This window comes from Rhinoraja longicauda, chromosome 37 (assembly GCF_053455715.1).
Source record: "Rhinoraja longicauda isolate Sanriku21f chromosome 37, sRhiLon1.1, whole genome shotgun sequence".
In the NCBI taxonomy this organism is placed as follows: domain Eukaryota; kingdom Metazoa; phylum Chordata; class Chondrichthyes; order Rajiformes; family Arhynchobatidae; genus Rhinoraja; species Rhinoraja longicauda.
This window is the reverse complement of record NC_135989.1, coordinates 14979935-15006687: the sequence shown is the minus strand read 5'-3', so window position 1 is coordinate 15006687 and position 26753 is coordinate 14979935. Positions and strand designations below refer to the sequence as shown.

Sequence of the window (26753 nt, the reverse complement as noted above, 5' to 3'; positions counted from 1 at the left end):
CTCCACCTTAAAACTACCCACTGAATTGAATTCCACAGATTGGCCACCAAGACCAAGTATTAGGAGATTCTCACTTTCTGCGAAACCAGAAGTTAATCAACAGTTCTGTTTTTATTATTAAGGTTTCACCTGATGAAGTTGAGGTCCATGCAGTAGGTTACATTCTGGAAGATCTGCAACCATTCACACAGTATGAATTTCGTGTCCGATGTGGGCGAGAAGAGGAAACGAACCGGAAACTGTGGAGTGATTGGAGTGCAGTGACTGGTGCCATGACCCAAGAAGCCAGTAAGTGGAAACCTGTCCTTCAATGCAACATCATCCACAACCATCCTGATAATGATGATTTACCAAACACTTATGGGCGCAGGGTGGCACAGCGGTAGAGCTACTGCCTTTCAGTGCCAGAGTCCTGGGTCTGATCCTGACTACGGGCGCTGTCTGTAGAGTTTGTACATTCACCCCGTAACCTGCGTGGGTTTTCCTTGAGATCTTCGGTTTCCTCCCACACTCCAAAGACGTACAGGTTTGTAGGTTAATTGGCTTGGTATTGATGTAAATTGTCCCTAGTGTGTAGGATAGTGTTAGTGTGCGGGGATCGCTGGTTGGTGTGGACTCGGTGGGCCGAAGGGCCAGTTTCTGCGCTGTAATGCTAAACTAATCTAAACGTACAATAATATGGATATATCTAACGCCCATCATTGCAACACTCCAAGATATATATCTCATATCCTTCACAGTAGTGTCCTATGATATTTATTACATTTATCACCAAAATATCCTCTGGTATTCCCAACACATCTCACTGTGACCTTTCAAGTTTAGCACTTCCACTTGTTCCTCTTTATCCACGGCACATGTTACTTCTTCAAAGAACTCCAATAAATTGGTCAAACGTGATGAGATCCCATACAACCTGACTGTAATGGTTACAATACACCATACACTGCTTACTTTAACAGTCCATCATTTCTTCCACACATGTCATGGAAACACTCCATGGTGTACCTTCCCCTCCTCACTTTTTTTTAAATATCAAAAAATACTTTATTCAAGTAATAAATATTTACAAAACATCTTTTCAAAAACCCCATCCGACATTTCCGGAGGTTACACATTCAATGCAGATATTCATTTCCAATTTTACACAGAATCCCTTATTTGGAGGGGCGTCTGTCTCCACCACACCCTGCCCCCCATGTCCAGCAACGGAAGGACCCTAGACTGTAGTCCTCCCCCACAGAGCCTTGGCGTTGGCTGCACCGAGCTTCAGTGAGTCCCTCAGCAAGTACTCCTGCAGTCTGCAGCGGGCCAGTCGGCAACATTCCCCGACGGACAGCTCGCTCCGCTGGGAGGCCAACAAAGTTCGGGCAGACCAAAGAGCGTCTTTCACCGAGTTGATGACCTTCCAGCAGCACTCGATGTCAGTCTCTGAATGCGTCCCTGAGAGCTACAGCATTTCTTGGCACACACAAATTCAAACATACAAATTAGGACAAGGATTAGGTTATTCGACCCATCAAGTCTGCTCCACCATTCAATAAGATCATGGATGGTCAGAATGAATGAAACAATTACGGAAATAATTAATTAATGTCACATGTAAATGTCATTAATTAATTAATTAATGACACTTTATTATCACATGTGATAGTGAGATTCTTTGTTTTGCGTACACAAGTATGTATAGAGTCGCCACATAGAGGGCGCTGATAAAGTTACAAAGTGTTCCATTTAGTCCTCAATGGGCCCTCTGTTCTCTCTCACTATAAAATCCTCTGATTTACCTCATACACTTTACCTTAACACTCCTACACACACCACGCACTCTTTGATGTCATTGACAATGCATGTTCTGAGCATGTTGCTTCACATCTTCCCCGAGCTAACAATCATCTATTTTACATTTTCTTTGATCTACGTCCCCTTTGATGTCTTGTTTTCACACTTTACTCTTCCATGTCTCTGTGTCTCCCTCCCCCCTGACTAGGGTCTCGATCCGAAATGTTACCCATTCCTTCTATCCAGAGATTGTATCTGTCCGGCTGAGTTAATCCAGCATTTTGTGTCTATCTTCGGTGTAAACCAGCATCTTCAGCTCCTTCCTACACTTAAACACTCAGTATAACACTGCATAAGAGATGTACCTCTCCTTCTCTTATCTGTACATTATTTTGATTCCTAGAACCTGTCGGTATTCTCGATGTGTGGTTTATGCAAAGAGGACAAGGAAACATTACTCTGCTCTGGAAGGTACCCTGCAACCTGTTCTTTTTCACATGCACATCAACTTCATATTCAACTACATTAGAAGCAATTTACACTCAGCAAATAAGCTATCAACTAGCGCATCTTTAGGGTGTGGGAGGAAGATGTAGCTCCTGAGGAAAACTAACATGGGCACAGAGAGAATATGTAAACTCCACACAGGCAGCACTTGAGGTCAAGATCTGTGTAACAGATTCTGCGAGGATGACCACAGAACCTCCCTGCGGGCTCATTTCCTCTCAAATATGATGATTGATAGTTCGTTTCTTTTACATCAATACCAGAATTACCTTGAGAGTTTAATACTTGCTTCTACTATCGATGCGTCCTTCTCTTTTTAGTTTTGAGATACAGTGCGGAAATAGGCCCTTCAGCCCACCGAGTCCATGCCGACCAGCGATCCCTGCACTATCCTACACACACTAGGGACAGTTTTCACATTTACCAAGCCAATTTATCTACATACCTGTACGTCTTTGGAGTGCGGGTAGAAACTGAAGATCTGGAGTAAACCCACGCGGCAACGTACAAACTCCATACAGACAGCACCCTTAGTCGGGATTGAACCCGGATCTCTGGCGCTGCAAGCGCTGTAAGGCAGCAACTCAACACTGCACCAGTGTGCCACCTTATTGATTTATCTCTTTCTTTCTGTATTTTTCTCTTCAGAAATTTCTCTACTTACCTTTGAACTGTAGACCTTCATTCTCACCATTTGGCGGGTGAATCTTGACGCTGCGATATGATTTGAGCCCTTGCTATGTCCAGTTCTTCAAACACAGTGTTTCGTTATTCTAGTTTATACCGTATTCTAATATATAGTCGATACTGCTTATTGCAGGGATTGTACGTTGTTGCTCTTGTATTCTCTTGGTCTTCCTCAGCCCCTCGTTGATAACATTGGCCCATTATTCAACTTCTAATTCAAGCTTTGAATGTTCTTCCAACGCTTAATCTCATTGCCTTTAACTATTGACCTCTCTCTGTTGGATCCTTCTTTGAGCCTTTCTCTCAATTATCATCTGATGGTCCAACCTCCTTTACACTTCCTCTGATGCTCCAAACCCTTGATGCACCATACTATTCCTTTGTTCAATTTTGATCCGTGGAAATCTCTGTTCTGTGCCTTTCTCAATCATTCTTTATCTCTTGGGACCTAACAACTGTGTAACCTCCCTTGTCCCTCAGCCTCTGCTCTTAAGTCTATTGGCTTTTAATTTTCAAATCCTGGTCACCTTGTCACTGTTATGAGTCTCTCCATTTTGTTTTGTGGTTTTGCGTTTTGCAGCCTCTTGAACAACATCAAGCAAGAGGAATAATTCAGCGATACTCTGTGAATTATACTCTCCAATGGGATGGAGAAGAAATGGGCACAGTGACAATCAACACCTGCTGTGGCATCATCCTTTCTGAGACCCCTCAACTTGTGAACGTCAGTGCATACAACTCTGTTGGAGCCACAGACCCAGCTACACTCAATCTGGTTCAAGGTACATACACATCCTGCACTTATCCATTTGTCTTCCCACAGATATTCCAGTGACTACAAATAACACATTTCTATTCATCTGTGCTTGCATATGTTTTTATTATTTATTCATTTTGTGGGATCTGGGCATCACTGACAAGGCCAGAATTATCCCTAAAAACCCTTGATAAATGCTAGTGAGCCACCTTTTCAGCAGCATTTCTGGAGAAGATAATCAAATACTGCTGCTGGGTAAGGAATTTCTCAAACAACAAAGGAGAGACTATTCACAAGATATTTCCAACTCAGAATGCTATGCAATTTGGAGGAGAGTCTGCAAGTGGTGTGTTCGAATGCACCTGTAGTGTTTATCATCCGTGGTGATAGAGGATATAAATTTGGGAGATGCTCTCAGAATAGCCAAGTACATCATTTTGTAGAAGGGGTAACTGCAACCAATTTGTGCCCGTGATGGTAGAAATAAATATTGCCAGATACAAAAAAAAAGAATAAATGCCAAGCCAGTCTTGTAATGAGCATTTAAATCCCCAATGTAATGTACATTCCAAGTCTGGATACTTTCAGTGTTTCTTCCTCACCTTGTTCAACGCTGAAGGAGCACGGTAGGAGGTTAACATGAGATTCATGAGGGCATATTTGCCTGGATGCCTTCAAACATGATGAGTATTGAAAAAGAAGAGTACACTTGTGTACACCTATGCAAGTACAGAGTACAGGTGCTCCTCGACTTACGACGCTTCGACTTGTGAAAGTTCAACTTTGCGACGTTGCAAACAGCAGCGCCCCCTAGCGAGCCACAGCTCGCTTCCGGCAGCGTGATTGCGTGTATTAAATGCATTTCGACTTACAATATTTTCAGTTTCCTATGGGTTTCTCGGAACAATAGACAATAGACAATGGGCTTAAGGTGCTGGAGTAGGCCATTTGGCCCTTCGAGCCAGCACCACCATTCAATGTGATCATGGCTGATCATTCTTAATCAGTACCTCGTTCCTGCCTTCTCCCCATACCCCTGACTCTGCTATCCTTAAGAGCTCTATCTAGCTCTCTCTTGAATGCATTCAGAGAATTGGCCTCCACTGCCTTCTGAGGCAGTGAATTCCACAGATTTACAACTCTCTGACTGAAAAGGTTTTTCCTCATCTCCGTTCTAAATGGCCTACCCCTTATTCATAAACTGTGGGCCCTGGTTCTGGACTCCCCCAACATTGGGAACATGTTTCCTGCCTCTAACGTGTCCAACCCCTTAATAATCTTATATGTTTCGATAAGATCCCCTCTCATCCTTCTAAATTCCAGTGTATACAAGCCCAGCCGCTCCAGTCTTTCAACATATGACAGTCCTGCGATTCCGGGAATGAACCTAGTAAACCTATGCTGCACACCCTCAATAGCAAGAATATCTTTCCTCAAATTTGGAGACCAAAACTGCACACAGTACTCCAGGTGCGGTCTCACTAGGGCCCTGTACAACTGCAGAAGGACCTCTTTGCTCCTATACTCAACTCCTCTTGTTATGAAGGCCAACATTCCATTTGCTTTCTTCACTGCCTGCTGTACCTGCATGCTTCCTTTCAGTGACTGATGCACTAGGACACCCAGATCTCGTTGTACGTCCCCTTTTCCTAACTTGAATGGAACCCCATCGTAAGCTGGGGAGCACCTGTATACATTACAAACATGGACATATCGAAAAGTGTACATGTACATATATAGATACGAATTTCCACAGACTAGTGGAAATTAATGTGACACTATATGCCTGACATCTCACCAAAGATGCTGGAAAATTTAGATTCTTAAATAATCTGTCTACCATCCTTACCTGATCGGGTCAATATGTGATTCTAGATTCACAGCGACATGCCGTATTCTCAAGATTCAAGATTCAAGATAGCTTTATTTGTCATCCAAAAAAACAAGTTTTTTGGACGAAATTCAGTCACCCACAGTCCAACAATAAAAGCATTAAAAACACTCAAAGTATTCTGTGAATTTACTAGTTAAAGGGGAGTTGGATTAAGGGAATACGGGCTTTGCCTTGCCAAAGGCACACACAATCTGGGTAGGAATAGAAGGAACAACCATTTAACTGCTTGGTTGAAGTATCAGAGCATAGGCATTGGCATGGAACTAACTCAACTTTCTTTGTGAGAGGGTAGACACAAAATGCTGGAGTAACTCAGCGGGTCAGGTAGCATCTCTGGAGAGAAGGAATGAGTGGCTTTTCGGGTCAAGACCCTTCTTCAGACCTTTCTTTGTGAGAGCACTGGGTTGGGAAGAGAATTAAAAAATAAACTGACTTGTGTTTGTTTTACATGTTATTCCTTAGGTCAGTTATCTGTGTTGAACATAACTGTTCTCAACTACAATGACCAGGTGCAAGTGTGCTGGGTGGCATCAGCTAAGAAAGTAGTTGGGTTTGTGGTGGAATGGAGTAACATGAACTTGCCCGAAGATCCACCAGAATGGAAGAAAATTCCAGCACTGGATAAATGCATGGATCTGAAACATGGTAGGTATGGGTAAATTCCAGCCTGAGCATTTATGGTTGTCGTACGGCAAACTAATATAAAGAACCAAATTGCAATCCCACTACAATCTTAGTTCAGTTAAAAATTCTGGAAGCCAAAAAATTGTCAGCAGAATCATAGAATTGAACAGCACAGGAAAAGGCCCTTTGGGCCCACCATGTCCATGCTGACTGTGATACGTATCTACACAAATCCCATTTACCTGCATTACCTCTGTACCCCGCTTGCCTTTCCAATCTAAGTACCTGTGCCAATTACTTTTAAATGGTGTTATTAGATCTGCCACCACCTCCTCCTCTGGCAGGTTGTTCCAGATAACCACCACACTCCCTGTGGACAAACATACCACTCAAATCTCCTTTAAATTTCTCTCCTCTCAACTCACCCGGCTGCTGTTTCTTTCCTCTAAAAGACCATTGCCTCAAAAGTATCCTGTTAGAAAGGAAAAGAGCCACAGTGGACTCCTGCATTTCCTGTCTCTCTGTCCTGGCACTCACCCAACTATGATCGAGCTAACCCTAAAGCGTCACCACCTTACCAAAGCTCCTTTCCACGACACTTTCTGCCTCCTGTCTGCTCCTCAGTGAATTCAGCTGCAGTTCCGAGTGATTTATGCTATCTGGGAATTGCTGCAGATGAACATACTTCCTACAAATATAGTCAGCAGGTATACTTGACTTCTCCCTTATCTCCCATGTCTCACAGGAGGAACGTGACTTCTGGATATTTTTGTAATAATGTCCATGAAACCAGATTTCATAAAGACTATCCAGTCACTGACTTATTTTATTCTTTAAAGGAGAAAGTACAGTATTCATTCATTCATTCTTTAGAGGAGAAAATGTGCCATTCTTAACTATTCTGACCTAAATGTGACTCAAATATCTGAAACAGCTTCTAAAGCCATGGGCAATTAGATATGGGCTATCACAGGCTTTGCATATGATCCTCTCATCCTGAAAAATATATATTGAATGCATGCTGTAACTTTTAATAGGAGAGTTTGCTGAGAGAATGCAGAGGGAGACCTACTGTACATCTAACTTGTGTAATACATAACATGAAAGTATTTGAAAGGATCATGCAGAGATAGATTTATATTGTATCTAATCTTTTACTGCATTCTTAATCGTTTACTGTATGTTCGTGTTGTTACTTGTGAGCGGAGCACCAAGGCACATTCCTTGTATGTGTACATACTTGGCCAATAAACTTATTCATTCAGCTGTAAATGAAAATCATACTCTGTAATAATAGTCATAGTACCAGTATTGCTGGATATACTTTGGCTATCAATGATGGGTGTGTTGACTTTATATAAATCCATTTGTATTGACTTATTCCTGACTTTGTAAGCAGCTGGAGGTAGTTCCAGACATCTTCACAGCCTGACCTTTTTCCACAGATGTTCTTCAGCCCTGGATTCCATACAAAGTCTCAGTGTACACTCAATATCAGATCGGACTGGGTAGGCCAGTGTCTACCCTCATCTACACAAAAGAAGGAGGTAATATAATATTATGTGCCTATTGTTGTGCTTTAATAGTGGGGCTGATTGAGTAAGATCTTCAGACCAGTCAGTGACCTGAAACGTCTTCTCTCCAGAGATGCTACCTGTCCCGCTGAATTACTCCAGCTTTTTGTGCCTATCTTCAGTTTAAACCAGCATCTGCAGTTCCTTCCTACTTAAGATCTTTTCATTGTTACGTCTACAATACGACCAAGGAAAACTGAACCTGGTGAGATTTAAATAAAAGAAGACTGATCATTTAAATTAATGGAAGGCCTTAAGGTTACGAAGGGATTGAATAATATAATTGTAGAGATCATGTCTTCTCGTTTGTGGGATAGCAAAAGATGCTGACAAATAAATCCAGTAAACAATTCAGAAACTTCTCTAATTGAGGTTGGAGAGTTTGCTGCAGTCTCCTGCCTCGGTACCGGTCGATCTAGTTTCCTGTAAATACTCAATTTTTTTAAAATGCAATGATGGAGAAGGCCATTTATCTTTGATTGTGAAATAGGTTACATGATATTATTTGACACTGGCTGGTGCCTCTCCACTCTGAGTTGTAGTGTGTACCTTTGAAACATTCAGCTGAAAATATGACCTTCATTGTTCTCAGGACTTCCTCTTTCTTTTTTGTTTTGCAGTGCCACTCACAGGACCCCAGATCTCAATATATAACATTACTCAGACTTCAGCCACACTGTTATGGGAGAATATTCCCCTGAGCCGCCGCCAAGGGTTTATTCTTTACTACACTCTGTTTTACGTAAAGAATCCACAGGAAGGCAACAGGCAGAAAGGTAAGAGGAAAAATCCAGGATCACAAACAGCTTGTGCTTCCACTGGCAGGGTCCTTATTCAATTCTGAACCAACAGCAGGTCTTGTAGACCCTGGTATTCACTGTCTAGTTCAGAGATACAGCGCGGAAACGGGCCCTTTCGGCCTACCGGGTCCACGCCGACTAGTAATCCCCGAACATTAACACACTATCCTATACCCACTAGGGACAATTTTTACATTTACCAAGCCAATTAACCTACATACCTGTACGTCTTTGGAGTGGAAACCGAAGATCTCAGTGAAAACCCACGCAGGTCACGGGGAGAATGTACAAACTCCATACAGACAGCACCCGTAGTCGGGATCGAACCCGGGTCTCCGGCGCTGCATTCGCTGTAAGGCAGCAACTCTACCGCTGCGCCACCATGCCGCCCCTGTCCTGGGCTGAGCAAATCTTTGTCCTGGTTCCTGAGTGGCTGGGTATCCTCTCTATCAGGCACCAGAGAAGCTCATGATCGATCAGTTAATCTTTCCTACCTTCCACTCATCACACCTTGCCATCTTACCATGTTGACAGCAAAGGGATTAACCCATTGTTCAGTCAGGGCAACAATGCTATTCCCTGCATCCCCAACAACCCAGTTGCATATACATAGACTGAAGATTGCTGGAGGGGTTCAGCCTGCATTGGGCCTAATTGTTAAACCTTTTCCTGCATCCTTAAATTTGACAAGATTTTGTCCTGTGACTGTTGGTAATTTGATAGTGAGAACTTGTTTCCCAGTGTGGACATGTCCAACACTAGAGGGCATAGCTATAAGGAGTGAGGGGGAAAGTTTAATGGAGATGAGCGGGACAAGCTTGTTGTTTCGCAGAGTAGTGGGGACTTGGAACGCATTGCCAGTGGTGGTGGTGGTGGTGTAGGCAGATACGATAGTGGCGTTTAAGAAGCTTTTAGATTGGCACAGGAAACTGTAGAGAATAGAAGGATATGGATCATCTACAGGTAGATGAGATCAGTTTAAATTGGCATCATGTTCGGCTCAAATATTGTGGGCTAAACGGCTTCCAGTGCTGTACTGTTCTGTGTTATGACCTGAAGACATTGGCGAACAGTTGATTGATGTTACAGTGCTAATCAATGAATAGGTAAGGACACAAGAGGGTGAGAGACTGGGTGAATTCAATGTCCCTAAAGTTAAAAATATGTTTTCTTTCTCTTAGCTCTCAATATAAGCTCTGCATTACACAGCTTCACATTATTGAACTTGGAGCCTGCGAGCACCTACAGGATCTGGATGACAGCTTCCACTCGCGTAGGAGAAGGCACGAGCGGACCACACTTCGAACTGAAGACAGGAGGTAATGTTGAAAAGCGGGTGTTTGGGACGAAATTTCCTTTGGATTTTATTCTCTAAAATGAGGAGCAGTTGAGGCCCCCCAGAAATCAAGATTACGCTACAGCGAGATCTCAAATGGCGAATATGGAGACCGAGTGACTGATAGCAATCCCAGTTACCCAGTACTATCAAGGGTCAGACTCTTGCCTGACAATAATATGCAGTGGAGGATGAATTAGCCACCCATGGCCCAACAGCCGATGGCCTTAAAATAAACTAGATACGATATACTAAATAGAGGCTGAAAATGGGTTACGAGTCCCTGACATATGGACATCCTTGCATACAATCAGGGTCCCATAATATTATTAAATTCAAAAGAATTTAATTTTTTCATAATATCATCACCAAAAGTTAAAGGAATTGGGCAAGTCTATTGGTTCACAAATACATGTCAAGTGCAGTAATTACCCAATTCCCTCATGAAACATTGGCCAGACAAACAATAATTTTGAAGTGTTATGATGTCAGCCTTGGATAAAAATAACCCCACCCCCCTTGGTTTCCCTCCTCTTTTTAGATTTTCATTTTCTTAAGATACGGGAGGTGCTAAGCTAAATCCAGCATGAAGGATCCACCTTGAAGAGCTCTTGCCTCCCATTTACCACAAGCTTATGTAACCTATTTTAAGGGGCTGGTAAATGCCCTGTTCTTGCATATCCTCAGTCCATATCCTCACCCCATCATAAATATCCTAAATGACCTATCCTGAAGTAGATAACATGACTGTGACCTTTCTTCATTGCTGGCTTCCCTCAAGTAATCTTGGTATATTTGTTTAGACAAATTTTTTTGATAAACCCACTCTGGTTACCCCATGGTTGTTACATTAAAGAATACGGTCTCAATATCTTTTTGCTCTTCCTTTCTTTGCATGACACCTTCCCTGAATGCAATATCTTATGGAATATTGTGCGCTTAATATTTTTTTGTGTAATGGACATTTCAACATTCCCAACTGCACTACTAAAAACTAATGTATAACATTACTTTTAATATAATGCTAGTATACTCATAACTCTGTCCTGCCTCTCCAATTGTGCAACATACCTCTAGCCTTCTGACAATGCAACATGAAATGTACTGTCCCTTCTTCAGTGGAGCCGGCCCTCTGCCATCATTCCAACAGTGCATCAGTCTCTGTGTACTGTGTTCACGGTGTCCTCTGGGATTATAGAACAGAAGAACAGTACAGCGCAAACACTGTACACAGCCAAAGTGTCTCGGCTAATTTTATGGAATGGGGATTGGATTCAAAACCATTTGATTGAGGCAAATATGCGACCATTGAGAAAACAAATAAACAATGGGATCTAGTGGCAAGTTGTGTTTGGTTGTCCAGTCATCAGGGCAGAGTGATCTACTATCTACATGGGGATGACCTTGCCTTTTCTGCTTTAACGTTACTTCTCCGCTGCCTTTAGCTTCACATATTATATCCTGGAAGCATATTATCGTGGTACTCGTGATCTTGGTTGTTATTGCTCTTTGCATCACTGGAAGATGCTGCTTTTATCAAAGGTGAGTCACTCTCCTCCAAACACATAGACATGTATCGGAGACATTAACAATGAGTTGATCAGAGTGCATCCAGATGTGTTTGTGCTAGTGGAGTTTTGTACATTTGAGTCTGCACTTGTCTGGCAACACAACCCTTTTGCCAACACGTGTCAGTGGGTAACAGTGGGCATTTGGTGTCTAATGGTCCAATATTTACAGATACTAAAAAAAACACAAAGTGCTGGAGTAACTCAGCGGGTCGGGCAACATCTCTGGAGTTCATGGATAGGTGACATTTTGGGTTGGGACTGAAGAAGGCTCCCAAACTGAAACATTACCTATCCATGTTCTCCAGAAATGCTGCCAGACCCACTGAGTTACTCCAGCACTTTGTGTATTTTTTTGCAAAGCAGCATGTACAGTTCCATTTTCCTACATTCACAGATGCTAGACACTATGTGGTATTCCACATGATAATGAGATCCTGAGAATTTTAGATTTTAGATTTGGAGATACAGCGCGGAAACAGGCCCTTCGGCCCACCGAGTCTGCAGCGACCAATGATCCCCGCACATGAACACTATCCTACATACACTACGGACAATTTACATTTATACTAAGCCAATTAACCTACAAATCTGTATGTCTTTGGAGTGGGGAAGAAACTGAAGAACTCGGAGAAAACCCACGCAGGGGAGAACGTACAAACTCCGTACAGACAGCACCCGTAGTCGGGATCAAACCCAAGTCCCCTGTGCTGCAAACGTAAGGCAACAACTCTACCGCTGCGCCACCGTGCCACTCCCTACTCTCTCAGGACAATAGTTAGAATACCATTGAATACAGGTAAGGAGGGACAATTTGCAACTCACATCAAGATGATAAAAGTAGGATATGGAGAGTGTTCCTGCACAGGCATCTTCCACTCTGGTCCTCCTAGATCCTGACGAACTGCCTAACAGTCAGATTCACGACCTGCTCGTAAACACTGCTGCATCTATTCACATGGTAGACACAAAATGTTGGAGTAACTCAGTGGGACAGGCAGCATCTCTGGAGAGAAGGAATGGGTGGCGTTTCAGGTTGAGACCCTTCTTCGGACTCTTCATTTATTGCCCATCCACATGTTTTGCTTGAGAAGGAAGCAGTGAACTATTATAGTTCTTCTTTTGAACTTTCTCCCATAATATTATTGCATTGGCAATTCAAGAATTTGGACCCAGCAATGAAATAATTATGAGATATCTCCGAATTTTTTTCCATCATGAGCTTGGTTTTGTGTTTAATTTAGGGTAACTTTAAGAGATACTAGCGAAGAGGGCCCGTTGGGCCCATTCCCACCCCCCCCCATTCTCTCCTCCCCCAACCCCAATCTTACTCTCCCCACACCCCCCCTTTCCCCACGACCTCCCCTTTTCCCAGTACCCCAACCTCCCCCACCACCAAGCCCCCTCCGGACGACCCCTGTTGTCCCCCTCCCCAGTCCCCATTCTCAGACCCCGCCACCATTCTCTCTCCCCCAGACACACTCTTACTCTCCCCCACCCCCCCCCCCCTTTCCCCAGCACACCCATTTCCCCTACTCTCTCTTGCCCCCAGCACCAACAGGTCGGGGGGGGGGGGGGGGGGGGGAGCGTATCAGTGAAAGGTCGGGGGGGGGGGGGAGCGCATCAGTGAAAGGTCCGGGGGGGGGGGGGGGGAGCATCAGTGAAAGGTCCGGGGGGGGGGGGGGGATAGCGGGGAGAGGATCTCCCGGGTGTGGGAGAGAGGAGAGAAGCAAGGGGAGAGGAGAGAAGCAAGGGGAGAGAGGAGCACAGACGCATAGCAGCGCCACGCTGAAAGCCTTCAATAAATCAATCGGAGGGGGGTGCATGGGCATTTTGACGTCACACGCTGAAGGCCATGGAAAAAAACGGCTGGAATGTTTTGTTTTCTTTACTAAAACCTCTGTAACTTTAAAAATATACCACCGAATCAAATAAAAACATCATTTTCCACCAGCGTTCAGCGTCGTGATTAAGGCGGTGCAAAAATCGTGGCGCTACGGTTCACCGTTTTTGCCGAAAATCAGCCGAAAAAATGAGAGATTTTTTTTGTGACTTTTAAACCTTCTGTAACTTAAAAACTATACGACCGAATTAAATAAAAAATATCATTTTCGGCAAGCGTCCAGCGGTGTGATTAAGGCGGTGCAAAGATTGTGGCGCTACGCCTCACCGTTTTGCAGAAATCAGCCGAAATCACTGTTACAAATATACATACAAGTCAGAGTTTTAGTAAGATTAGAATAGATAGATAGACAGATAGATAGATAGATAGATAGATAGACAGACAGACAGACAGACAGACAGACAGACAGACAGACAGACAGACAGACAGATAGACAGATAGACAGATAGATAGATAGATAGATAGATAGATAAGATAGATAAGATTAGATAGAAGATAGTGTGGACACAGGTTCTTCGGCTAATCGAGTCCGCATCGACCTGCGATCCCCGCACGCTAACGCTCTCGTACACACACTGAGGACAATTTACAATTACACCAAGCCAATCAACCTACAAACCTGCACGACTTTGGAGTGCAGGAGGAATACGGAAATCCTGAAGAAAACCCATGCAGCTCACGGGAAGAACATACAAATCTGCACAAACAGCACCCATAGTGAATCAAACCCGGGTCTCTGACGCTGTACAGCAGCAACTCTACCGCTGTGTCACCATGCCACCCATGAGGATGAGGATCCTTGTATGAAGATCCTTAATAAGTAACTGCAGTCCATTTTGCAAATCGTACATAATGTAGTCTCAATGCATTGGTGCTGGAGAGCATAATGTTCATGCTGGTGGTGGATCAACTGGGGCTACACGACCTCTTGTTCTGATGCTGCTAATCTGTTGTTTGTTTTTCAGGATAAAAAGCTGTGGCTCCATGTTAATACCTCAGTGGTGCTGCCAGAGAATCCCAGATCCTGAAATCATCCGCGCTCTGCTCCAGCAGGTGAGAACTTCAATGTGTATTAATCAGGTTTTCCATGACGGCTTAGGCGATGAGTTGGCAAGAATGTTGACGTGTGATACAATACAATATGCTTCTTTAAAACTTTACTCTTCAGAAAGCTGTGTATTGATTTTTAAAGGTTCGTTAACTCTGTATTTTGACCATGACATTTCGCTTTAATTGTTCCCAACCCTAGAATTTTAATTAAAAAATGATATTCCCATTCAACACCCATCTTAATTTCTCAGGTTCATAAGTTGCTGCAAGCCTTACGTGGACAGCACAGTGGCACAGCATTTAGAGCTACTGCTTCACAGCAGAAACCTACAGACCCAAATTTATCTTGACCTGGCTGGAGTTTGCACATTCTCCCAGTGACAATGTGGGTTTCCTCTGGGTGCTCGATTTTTCTCACATCGGAAAGTCATGAAGGATGATTGATGAAATGGCCATTGTAAATTGCCCCAAGTGTGTTGGTAAATAGTAGAATTTGGGACAGAAGGAATGAGAATGTGGAGAGATAAAAAAAAGTGACTAATGTTGGATTCATGTACATGGGTGGCTGATGGTCAGAGTGGACTTTGTGGGATGAAGAGCCTGCTTTTGTGGTGTGCCTCACTATGACTCTCATTCTCTGCCTTTGTCACCTCTAGCCTATTTTAACAAATAACGTGCTGGTCTTCCATCTTTTGCCATCTGTATAAAAGACTGAACTAATGGTAATCATATAATCTCCATGGTATACCACATTATCCTTCAACCCGATGCTAACCCTGACATCATTCTGCATATATTTTCAGAATCTTCCCACTCCTAAACATTTTGCTATGATTGAGGATGATCCAGAAATCGTTAAAGTGGAAGAGATTATACCTGACATCATGATGCAGCTACCTCTGGAAATCAGCAATAGTCTGATACTGGCAGAAGCCAAGATCTCAAACACTGAAGATCTGTTTCGGCCAAACAGCCCTACACTGACAGAAGCCAAGAGCTCAAATGCTGAAGATATGTTTCGGCCCAACAGCCCCACACTGACAGAAGCCAAGAGCTCAAAAGCTGAAGATCTGTTTTGGCCAAGTACGCCAACTCAGGAGGTAGACAACTCTCCACGGGTCTCCATTCATTCACATAAACAATTTGCACAACAGCCAATCAGCACAGAATTACCAGGAAGAACCTGCATTACCTCTGGCTATGAGAAACACTTCATACCATCTGCGGAGCAAGTGCTTGAAGATGAATGGCAATTAGACAATAAAGCGCAATGGCTAGGATTGGTGGAATCCCAACAATGAAGTTTAACCTTCAAGGTGCCTGGGATAACGAAATGCATCCAAATTACCAGAGAATCGTTACATCTTACACCAATCATTGTGATTTCTGTTAGCTCTTGCTTTCTTGAAAAGCCAACTTTGATAAATCTAATAAAAGAAAGTGAATTTGACTGCTAAGGGAAGAAATGAGACTGATTAAACCCAACCTTCCAAAGAAAGCAACATATTCCCCAAACGCAGAATTCCATCCTTCATTATGTAACTCATGGATTTGTTTACTTCCTAATTGAGAGTCCACATCTGATGTTACGTATTCCTTTCGTAGACACAAAATGTTGGAGTAACTCAGCGGGTCAGGCAGCATCTCGGGAGAGAGGGAATAGGTGACGTTTTGGTTCGAGATGCTGCCTGACCCGCTGAGTTACTCCAGCATTTAGTGTCTATCTTCGATTTTAATCAGCATCTGCAGTTTATTTCCTACTCCTTACGTATTCCTTTGATGGATGAACTTGATCAACGTGTACATTATCTCAGAGTTACTCATGGCTCACCTTACAGTACGTTTGCAATGCTGCGGGTCCATGTGACAGTATCTGTGAAGTCCAGGATCCCTCGGTTGATCCTCGCTCACTCTGCCGATACTGGGATCCTAAGGCCTGAGTGGCTCCAATTCACTGGCAACTGTTTAACAGTTAATGAAATAAAGCCAAAGTAGAATATTGTAAATAAGTCAATTCCTAAACTTGATGTTCAGCAAATAAATAAATCCTTATTATTTTTATAACTCAGACTGAGAGACTATTATTGACTCGGGTATGCCATTTTATATATTTTTAACGATGTGCATTCAAACACCTTGATGCCAAATAAAAGTGTCCTGTAAAGTTGGTGATTGCATATTACCAACAGAGTGGGGCCTGGATACAACTGATATGCATTCTGTCTACATATTCATACCAACCACTAAGCTGGCTACATGCATATACTCCTTTCATGCATTTCTTGTACACGTTGTACACACACTGCCTGCCCATGTGCACAAGTTCTATGGAGGCTGCACATGCACATTGCCTGTACAAGATCTGTTGGTGCAGTGTGTAATCCGCACTTGAGGTAACTGCAAGCATATCACAAAATGCTGGAGTAACTCAGCGGGTCAGGCAGCATCTCAGGAGAGAAAGAATGGGTGACGTTTTGGGTTAAGACTGAAGAAGGGTCTTGACCCGAAATGTCACCCATTCCTTCTCTCCTGAGATGCTGCCTGACCCGCTGAGTTACTCCAGCATTTTGTGATACTGTAGCGACCATAGAGAATGGTCCAGGTCGTCGAACCCTCAGATTGGCCAGCGAGGTCACGTGTGAACGCGACCATGGGGATTGGTCCAGGGAGCGACATCGCTGATTGGCCAGCGTGGTCATGTGCGCTTTTGGCGCCCGAAATGTTCAGTTCGGCGAAGTCTTCGAAGAAGACAGTAAGTTTTTGATGGTTGTCCTTTACCTTGTTGTTTAACTCTGTATTCGAATATTGCGGCTGCAATAAACTTCTTCTACAACCAACAAGTTTTCGGACTCGCCATATTGGTGACCCCGACGTGATCTGGACGATCACCGACTATGCAGGGACACGACGCCTCGTTGTTGATTGCCGCGCCTGGCACACCGGAGTTAAGCGCGGTAAGCGTTCACCTTCCGTTGTTTTGGACACATTCACCGCAATCTTGGTTTGTCCACACCGAAGCTCAATTTCATATAAAGAAGATATCGGACGATTCCACGATGTATTACTACCTCGTCAGCGCTCTATCACCGGAGACGACCACACGCGTGATGCGGTTCATCGTTAATCCGCCTGCGGAAAACAAGTACGAGGCCATGAAGAAAGTGTTACTGCGAACCTTCGGGTTTAATAGGCATGATTGCGCTGCAAGACTTCTGCACCTACCGGATCTCGGAGATCGACGGCCTTCCGTTCTCATGTCCGAAATGATGATGCTAGCCGGTGAGCATACGGATTGCCTTATGTTCGAACAGGCATTCCGAGAGAAGCTTCCTGAGGATGTCCGACTGCTGCTCACGGATTGTTCTTTTAAGGACCCCGAAGCATATGCAGCGAAAGCGGACGCGCTCATAGCGGCTAAAAACAAGGCAAGCGGTTCGATCAACAAGGTCTCGACATCAGTGACCACGCCACAGCGACATCAAGATGGCGCCGCGTCTCCCGCCATTTCTCCGAAAGCCCGCCAAAAAGATCCGCACAAGCGCGGCTGGTGCTATTATCACCTACGATGGGGTAGCGAATCCCGCAACAGCCGCTCACCTTGTACCTTCGCGGGAAATGCCTCGGCCGATCGTACAAAGGGGCAGTTACGATTGGCCAGAACCGACGCCTCTACGTCCATGATCGATTCACGGACACAGAATTTTTGGTGGACACGGGAGCCATCGTCAGTATAGTGCCGCCGACCGACCTCAAAACCAGAATGGGTAAGACAGGTCCCACCCTCATCGCGGTTAATGGCAGCCCCATTCGCACTTTCGGTATACGGAAGATGTCCCTTGTGTTAGGCCTCCGCACGTACGAATGGCCATTCATCATAGCCGACGTCAGACAAGCGATCCTGGGCGCAGATTTTCTCTGGGCTTTTTCACTGGTCCCTGATGTCCGCAGTAACGACCTCCGACCCTCCGACGGAGAGGAGCCCGTCGCTCCGACAATCGCCTCCCCGCCCAGCCCTACTGTCCAGGCCGTCGTCGCGGCCCCTGACTCGTATGCTGAGATCCTGGCGGAGTTTCCAGAGCTGCTCATCCAACGTTTTGACACGCCTTCGGCCAAGCACGGCGTGGTCCATCACATCCGCACCGAAGGCCCTCCCGTTTTCGCTCGGGCCAGGAGACTACCGCCAGACAAACTGGTGGTGGCACGGGCGGAATTTAGGAAGATGGAGGAAATGGGAATTGTCCGTCAGTCCGACAGCCCGTGGGCCTCGCCGTTGCATATGGTCTCCAAGGCATCTGGGGGGTGGAGACCATGTGGCGATTATCAGCGTCTCAATGCTGTCACCACGGCTGATCGCTACCCCATACCGCACCTACAGGACTTTTCGTCTGGGCTGGAAGGAGCGGTGGTGTTCTCCAAAATCGATTTGGTGCGAGGATACCACCAGATTCCGGTGCGACCGGAGGACATACAGAAAACTGCAACGATTACTCCGTTCGGGTTGTTTGAATGGTTGCGTATGCCTTTCGGTTTAAAGAACACGGCACAGGCTTTCCAACGACTGATGGACCGTGTGGGCCGGGGTTTACCCTTTTTGTTTATTTATTTAGATGACATCCTGGTCGCCAGCCCCTCAGTGCAGGAACACCAGGTCCACTTGCGGACTGTGTTCCAGCGGCTCCAAGACCACGGGCTCATTATCCAACCCTCCAAGTGTCAATTCGGCCTCCCTTCTCTTGATTTTCTAGGGCACAGAATTACCCCTGCCGGCGCCTCCCCTTTGCCCGAGAAGGTGGAGGCTATCTGGGCATTTCCCAGGCCCACCACAGTAAAAGGACGACAGGAGTTCGTAGGCATGGTTAATTTCTACCATAGTTTCGTTCCGGCAGCTGCGCGGGTCATGCGCCCGCTTTTCCAGTGCCTTGCGGGAAAACCGGTAGAGTTGATATGGTCCCCGGCCGCAGAGTCGGCTTTTACAGCAGCTAAGGTAGCCTTGGCAGACCCCACCATGTTGGTCCACCCGAGCCCCTCCACCCCCACGGCCCTGACGGTTGACGCCTCTGACGTGGCGGTGGGCGGGGTCTTGGAGCAGCAGGTCGGTGGCCGTTGGCAGCCTTTGGCGTTTTTCAGCCGGCAACTAAATTCGGCTGAGCTGAAGTATAGCGCATTTGACCGAGAGCTTCTGGCCCTCTATTTAGCTGTTCGTCATTTCAGGTACTTCCTTGAGGGCCGCCCATTTGTGGCCTTTACGGACCACAAACCATTAACATTTGCATTTTTCAAATTGTCTGACCCATGGTCGGCCCGCCAGCAGCGGCACCTGACTGCTATCTCCGAATTTACCACCGATGTCCGTCATGTCGCGGGTAAGCTTAATGCCGTTGCTGACGCCCTTTCTAGACCTGCTTTTTCCCCTATTTCGGCGGTGGACTGCGAGGTGGATCCCCAGGAGCTTGCGGAGGCACAGCTTCTAGCGGATACCGCTTCGGCATACCAGTCCACCACTTCGGGATTGAAGTTGGCTCAGGTAGCCTGCGGGTCGGAAGGCACAAAAGTCTGGTGCGATGTTTCTCTTCCCCGTCCCAGGCCGGTAGTACCGCCCTCCCTTCAGCGCCGGGTTTTCAATGCCATTCATGGGCTGGCGCACCCGTCCATCCGCTCCACCTCTGCTTTGGTAGCAGCTCGGTTTGTCTGGCATGGCCTATGGAAACAGGTAGCGGGTTGGGCGCGTTCCTGCGTTCCCTGTCAGACCGCTAAAGTCCAGCGCCATGTCCAGCCCCCCGTACAGGATTTCGAGGTCCCAGCAGTTCGTTTTTTCCACATCCACGTGGATTTAGTCGGGCCTTTGCCTTCCTCCCGGGGCTACACCCACCTCCTCACGGTGGTGGATCGGTTCACCCGGTGGCCAGAGGCTTTCCCATTGTCTGATATTTCGTCAGCGTCTTGTGCCAGGACTTTGGCCCTCCATTGGGTAGCTTGTTTTGGGGTCCCGGCAGTTATTACCACTGACAGGGGGCCGCAGTTCACTTCGTCCCTCTGGGCCGCGCTCGCAGAACTGTACGGTTCCAAGTTACAACCCACTACTGCATATCACCCCCAGGCAAATGGACTTGTAGAAAGGTTCCACCGTCAACTTAAGGCGTCCCTCAGTGCAAGGCTTGAAGGCCCGGACTGGGTAGACCAGCTCCCCTGGGTTCTTTTGGGCATCCGGACTGCTCCTAAGCTAGATCTCGGTGCGTCGTCCGCGGAGCTAGTATATGGCTCGACACTTCGAGTACTCGGAGATTTGTTTCCGGACCCTTCAGACCAGCTGCCTACAGTCCCATCAGTGTTAGCATCTCTTCGGGAACGGGTGGGCTCCCTGGCTCCAGTTCCGACTTCACGTCATGGGTGTCCCATGGTACATGAACCGCCTTCCCTGAAGGACTGTGAGTTTGTTTTTCTGCGAAAAGATTCCCATCGCGCCCCGTTGCAGAGGGTCTATCAAGGGCCGTTCCGGGTTTTGCGTAAGGGAACGGCTACCTTCACCTTAGACATGTGCGGCAAGAGTGAGCTCGTCTCGGTGTCCCGGCTCAAACCTGCACACTTGGATCCGGATCAACCAGTCCTGGTCGGTCAAACCCCTAGGAGAGGCCGACCTCCGTTAGTTCCGCTCAGTCCAGGACCCCCCGTTCCGGCAGTTCCTCCAGGACCCCCCGTTCCGGCAGTTCCTCCAGGACCCCCCGTTCCGGCAGTTCCTCCAAGTCCGGAACCCCCGGCTGCTGTGGTTCAGGTTGTCCCTCTCCGTACTCGTTATGGTCGCAAAATCCGGCTCCCTGCTAGGTTCCGTACCTCGGGTTCTGGGGGGGGTCATGTAGCGACCATAGAGAATGGTCCAGGTCGTCGAACCCTCAGATTGGCCAGCGAGGTCACGTGTGAACGCGACCATGGGGATTGGTCCAGGGAGCGACATCGCTGATTGGCCAGCGTGGTCATGTGCGCTTTTGGCGCCCGAAATGTTCAGTTCGGCGAAGTCTTCGAAGAAGACAGTAAGTTTTTGATGGTTGTCCTTTACCTTGTTGTTTAACTCTGTATTCGAATATTGCGGCTGCAATAAACTTCTTCTACAACCAACAAGTTTTCGGACTCGCCATAATACCTTCGATTTGTACCAGCATCTGCAGTTATTTTCCTACTAACTGCAAGCATATAGTCAGTGAGGCTGTCACTATCAATGGCCAATACACCAGCTGCCTCTGCACCCATTGTACATACATTTGTACCTCCACACATGGACTGCTTGTGCATGCACAGTTCACTTTCTGGGTACTCACACATACACACGCACACACATCTCATCAGGGTCTCGACCCAAAACGTCACCCATTCCTCTCTCCAGAGATACTGCCTGTCCCGCTGAGTTACTCCAGCTTTTTGTGTCCATCTTCGATTTAAACCAGCATTTGCAGTTCCTTACTACACATGTATTGTACTAAGTTTGTACTATATTAGTATAAGCTCATGAGATGTGTGTGTGTGTGTACCCAAAAAAATGAACTGTGCATGCACAGGCAGTCCATGTGTGGAGGCACAAATATATGTACAATGGGTGCAGAGGCAGTTGGTGTATTGGCCATTGATAGTGACAGCCTCACTGACTATATGCTTGGGTAGGAAGCACCCATCCCATTCCTTCTCTCAAGAGATGCTGCCTGACCCGCTGAGTTACTCCAGCATTTTGTGTCTACCTTCGACTATGATATGCTTGCAGTTACCTCAAGAGCGGACTACACACTGCACCAACAGATCTTGTACAAAACGTCAATATCAATATCAATAGTCAACAGTCATTTATTTGTCACATACACATAAATGTGCAGTGAAATGAAAAATTACCCGCAGTTCAACAATAAGACGAATAAGAATAATCAATAAAAATGCAATAACACATACAATCATAAACCAACACCAAACAAAAGAGACATCCATCACAGTGAGTCTCCTCCAGTCCCTCACCCATTCCTCTCTTCAGTCTGCAACTTTGCAGAAAGTTTGAAGTGGGCCGCTGAGCGAGCGGGCCTCGGGCCTGGCATCTGGGCCGTCTCCTAGCAACGGGCGGGCAGCGGCAGCCCTCCCCTCACCTCCCCGGGTGTGGGCCCTCCGAGCGCGCATGCGCGGGGCGCGGCGCCTGCTGGGTAGACGAGGGCCTTCGGTCACGTGGGGGCAGCAGCGGCGGCGGCCGGGGTTGGCGGGAGCGGATTTTAAACCGGGTACAGGCCGGCGGCGCGAGCGGCCCGGGGGAGAGAGAGGGAAGAGGTGAGTGATGGAGGGGGAGAGAGAGAGAGAGGGGAGGCTCCCGGGGCCCGGCGGGGAGGGGGAGAGAGAGGCGGGGAGGGCCCGGCGGGGGAGAGGAGGAGGCGAGGGAGGGGGACGTGGGACCGGCAGGGGGTTGGGGAGGAGGGAGAGATAGATATGGGGATGAAGGGGGCGGGGGGGGGGAAAGAGGGGGCAGTAGGGGGGGGAAGAGGGAGCAGTGGGGGGGGAAGAGGGGGCAGTGGGGGGGGGGAAGAGGGGGCAGTGGGGGGGGGAGAGGGGCCAGTGGGGAGGGGGTAAAGGGGCCAGTGGGGGGAGAGGGAGAGGGGCCAGTGGGGGGAGAGGAGCCAGTGGTGGAGAGGGGCCAGTAGAGGGGGAGAGGGGCCAGTAGAGGGGGAGAGGGGCCATTGGGGTGGGAAAGAGGGGCCATTGGGGTGGGAAAGAGGGGCCAGTGGGGGGAAAGAGGGGCCAGTGGGGGGAGGGGAGAAGAGGGGTCAGTGGTTTGAGATGTTGGGTGGGAGAGAAAGGAAAGGTCCGAGGTAGGGGGCCCTAGCATGAGGTGTTGGAGGGGAGGCAGAGTTAGGAATATCTCCGAGGAGGGAGAGTAGGATACAACGAGATGCTTATCCTGGGTTTTTTTTGGGGGGGGGGGGGGGGGGGGATAGAAAGAAATGGGGGGGGATTCAGAGATGTGGGAACTGGGATGAAGGAAGGCTCAAATAGGTGTGAGGCCCAGGGTAGATGTGGGGTGAGAAATAAGAAACATCTGGGTTGTAGGGGAAGAGCTGGATCCTCTGAGATGTGCCCCCCCCCCCCCCCCCCCCCCCCAGAGTGTTTTTGTTTTGGGGAGAGCAATGAGGACCCTCGGGGTGGAGGCGAGGGAGAGGAGAGAGGCTCTGGTGGTTCTGGTGGTGGTGGTGGTGGAGGAGGAGGGAATTTGGCGTAGGGCCGTGGAGGGAGGGAGAGGGAGGAGGATAAGGCTCCGATGTATGGGGGCCATGTGAGGGCGGTGGATTTGAGTTGAGCCCTGGTACGAGAAGAGCTGGAGGCGGTGGAGTCTCTGGTAAATGTGGACGGAGGAGGAGGTCTAGATATAGTACAAGGAAATGTAGCCCGAGGTGAATTGTTTGTTTTGGGGAGTAGATTAATAGGCACGAGTCTGGGAGAGGCGGGTGCAATACTAGGCCCAGGCACGAAGTACTTTTATAAGCTGAGGCAGGGCCTGGGGTGGCGGGAGTTCAGGCCCTGATAGAGAAAGATTCAGGCCTGGCTTGGTCAGGAAAAGAAATATTTAGGGTTTGGCCAGAAGAGGCCTTGGGGTTGAGGAGGGGAATTACAAGGGGGTAAGGGGAATTACAGGGCGAGGAGTGAGGGGACATAAACGCGAGAGGCAACTGAAGGCTGGTCCGGAGAGCGGGACACGTGTGGTAGCGTGGGGGCCTGCAGAGGAGCTCAGGGGCTGGTGATGCGGAAGAAGGTGGGTGCCCAATGCCCGGTTAGGCTGCAGAACATTTGCAAAATGGGTGCTGCGATGGTGGAGTTTGGGTCCAGGTGGGAGCGTGTGTTTGCGGGGGAAGTAGTAGCGACCCCGACCTTGATCGAGTAACGGCGGAGGAGGAAAGGGCAGAGACGGTAACGTGAGTTGGGATGGGGAGAATGAGCATCAGATCCGTGGAAGAGGGAGGGGGGAAGTTTGTGTCGAGAAAAATAGGGCCGGTGTGAGATTGAGAGCAGGCGCTCGATCCAGTGAGAGAGAGCTGAGGAAGGTCGGGGATCAGCACGGCCTGCCTGTAATATGTGCGACATGGAAGACGGCCGCTTGAGGCTAGATTGCGTGTGGAGGCAGCGATGCTGGCTTTATCTTTTAGCCGAGATTGAGGCCTCTACTTCAGCAGGCTTCGGGCCTCGCTCGCCTTATTCCGCTTCCCGCCCATAGGCGGAGCCGCACGCATCCGTATGGGCGGCTGCCTGAGCCCAGGCCCTGGGCACCCGAATCCCTGACGAAGTTGATTTGTTTGGTAAAGTCTGGCCTCCGTTTGGGCTGATTTCAGGTTCTAAGACCGGTTTCTAATCCGCTGCACCACGACCTGGACCGCCCCATTGGTCACTGTTCCATCTTCCTGAAGATGACTGGAGAAAATAATGTGAACAAAGGTGCTGATGTCTGTACACAAACTGTGGGCCTTAGTGAACTATACATCCGTTCGTGGGGTGATCTGCTGTGCGTGTTGTGTGAACACTTTGTGGGCTAATTGTGTGAAGATGTGGTTCAGAATATACATTTTTAATGCCCACATTTTTACAACGTAGCTCAAACAAATTTAAATTTAGAATAGTTATTTGTTCCTTTCCGTTTAGGCCAGTCTGTTCAATTAAGGGATATTTTTTCTGTCTTTGCGAGATCCATAAACTGGTGTACATTCTGTTGATTGAAAGATTGTCCAGTAAAGTGTACATTCTAATCCATATCTTGTGTTATAATCCTTAAAATAGATTTTGAGATTGTTCTTGAAATGAGTATGCTTTTAAGTGAGAGTGAATCCATTGTAAGCAGCTAAAGTGAAATATAGAACTGGTGAAAAAAAGATGTGTTAAAGATACACAACAGGGTGATGTTGGTGTGGAACATATATTAGAACTGCTGAACAATTGGACTCGCTTTGTCAGAGGGAGTGATACAGTCAAGACATTTGGGGACCAAAACAAAGTGGTTTCACAAAACAATTTCTGGTGTTGAAGTGTTGCAAGCAATCCTGTTACTAGGTCCTTTGTTTAAAAAAATAAAAGGCAGCTTGTAATAGACCATAATTATACTGTGAGGCTATAGAGTAAGCAAATAGCTATCGTCTACCTGTAGCAGTTATTCTCCAGATTTACAGACCTGGTTCTTCAATGCTAGAAGCTTTTCTTCATCGGTGTAACAGATTCTTCCAGTATCCAATGCTAATGGATTTATAACATTCAGTTTAGCCTCTAATCATTCATATCTGCCAGCTATACATCATGATAACTTTTGTTTAAACTAGAAACCAAGACTGTTGTGCTGCAACTAACTCATATAGGCTTTTTGTGGCCAATATTTTTCGTCTATCTGCCGGGCAAAATTAATTTGGGTAGTATCACACAATTAAAGCCAGATTCTATTCACTTCTGAAGTTCAGATTTCTACTGATGGATATCACTTAAGAGCAGGAACCCCAATTCAGTGGAGCATAGCAGAAACTGTGTTGGCTAGTGTGGAGCGTTGTAGCAGCTTCTTAGGAGAGGGGATCATAGTGGGAATGGATCAGGTGCTTGGTGGTGTCTTTTGTCAACTATGGTCGACCTTGAAACTGTTTGAAGCCACTCCGCATTAAATATTATTCAAGGTCATGCTGTGGAACAGCTAAAATGCTTGATTGTTTCAAATATGGCAAATAATGTGCAGCTCTTTGATCCTGACAGGATGCGACACCACACTAGTTGATGGCCAACACCATATGGGTTCTGGAGGCATTTTTTTCTGAAAGGGCTATTTTCGGACCTAAACCGGCATCATGATGATGCAACTGGTGGTGCTGCTACCTCACAGCACCAGGAGCACTGGTTCAATCCCCTTGACCAAAGTCTCCCTGTCTTTCGCTGTGATAGTGTGGCTTTCCTCCACATGTTCCAGTTTCTTCCCACATCCCAAAGACATGTAGGTTAATTGGCCTCTATAAATTGCCCCAAGTGTGTCGTGAGTGAATGTGAGAGTGGGATAACGGAAATTGTGTGAACAGATGGAGGATGGTCGGTGCAGATTGTTGGGCTGAGGGGTCGGTTTTCATTCATTCAATCAGTCAATCAAAACTGATAATTTCAGTGAGCTTATTTAGCAATCCTTCTCTGGGGATGATCCTATTTGGTCCCAGCATTGCTCCTTCATACTCAGCGGTCAAACACCTCCTTTGACTGTGTTTTGTTTCTCTGCTGTCCAATTTGATTTTCCTCTGTGAAAGTT

The 26753-nt window shown here is 46.9% G+C and overlaps 2 protein-coding genes and 1 long non-coding RNA gene across 8 annotated transcripts in view; 2 read left to right on the top strand and 1 right to left on the bottom strand.

Annotated features, from left to right (window-relative positions):
• The window catches only part of LOC144610529 (interleukin-12 receptor subunit beta-2-like), a 30955-nt gene extending 14446 nt beyond the window's left edge, over positions 1-16509 (top strand). Inside the window, exons 6-15 of the mRNA XM_078429310.1 lie at positions 123-288; positions 2186-2253; positions 3557-3758; positions 6090-6272; positions 7697-7798; positions 8446-8601; positions 9807-9944; positions 11407-11503; positions 14398-14485; positions 15286-16509. Of these exons, the coding sequence (XP_078285436.1) occupies positions 123-288; positions 2186-2253; positions 3557-3758; positions 6090-6272; positions 7697-7798; positions 8446-8601; positions 9807-9944; positions 11407-11503; positions 14398-14485; positions 15286-15783 (1698 nt within the window). The 3' untranslated portion in view covers positions 15784-16509. The remainder of the gene's footprint in view (positions 1-122; positions 289-2185; positions 2254-3556; positions 3759-6089; positions 6273-7696; positions 7799-8445; positions 8602-9806; positions 9945-11406; positions 11504-14397; positions 14486-15285) is intronic.
• LOC144610532 (uncharacterized) overlaps positions 1-22547 on the bottom strand; it is a 43658-nt gene extending 21111 nt beyond the window's left edge. The window contains exons 1-2 of the long non-coding RNA XR_013549434.1: positions 22412-22547; positions 16314-16443 (exon numbers count right to left, since the gene is read on the bottom strand). This is a non-coding gene — a long non-coding RNA (uncharacterized LOC144610532). The remainder of the gene's footprint in view (positions 1-16313; positions 16444-22411) is intronic.
• A 111-nt stretch (positions 22548-22658) lies between these two features.
• Positions 22659-26753, top strand: part of LOC144610686 (transportin-2) — a 31912-nt gene continuing 27817 nt past the window's right edge. The window contains exons 1-2 of one of the 6 annotated variants that reach the window (XM_078429568.1): positions 22659-22774; positions 24823-24925. In XM_078429568.1, the coding sequence (XP_078285694.1) occupies positions 24898-24925 (28 nt within the window). In that variant the 5' untranslated portion in view covers positions 22659-22774; positions 24823-24897. The other 5 variants (XM_078429567.1, XM_078429569.1, XM_078429571.1 and 2 more) reach the window with 5 other exon arrangements.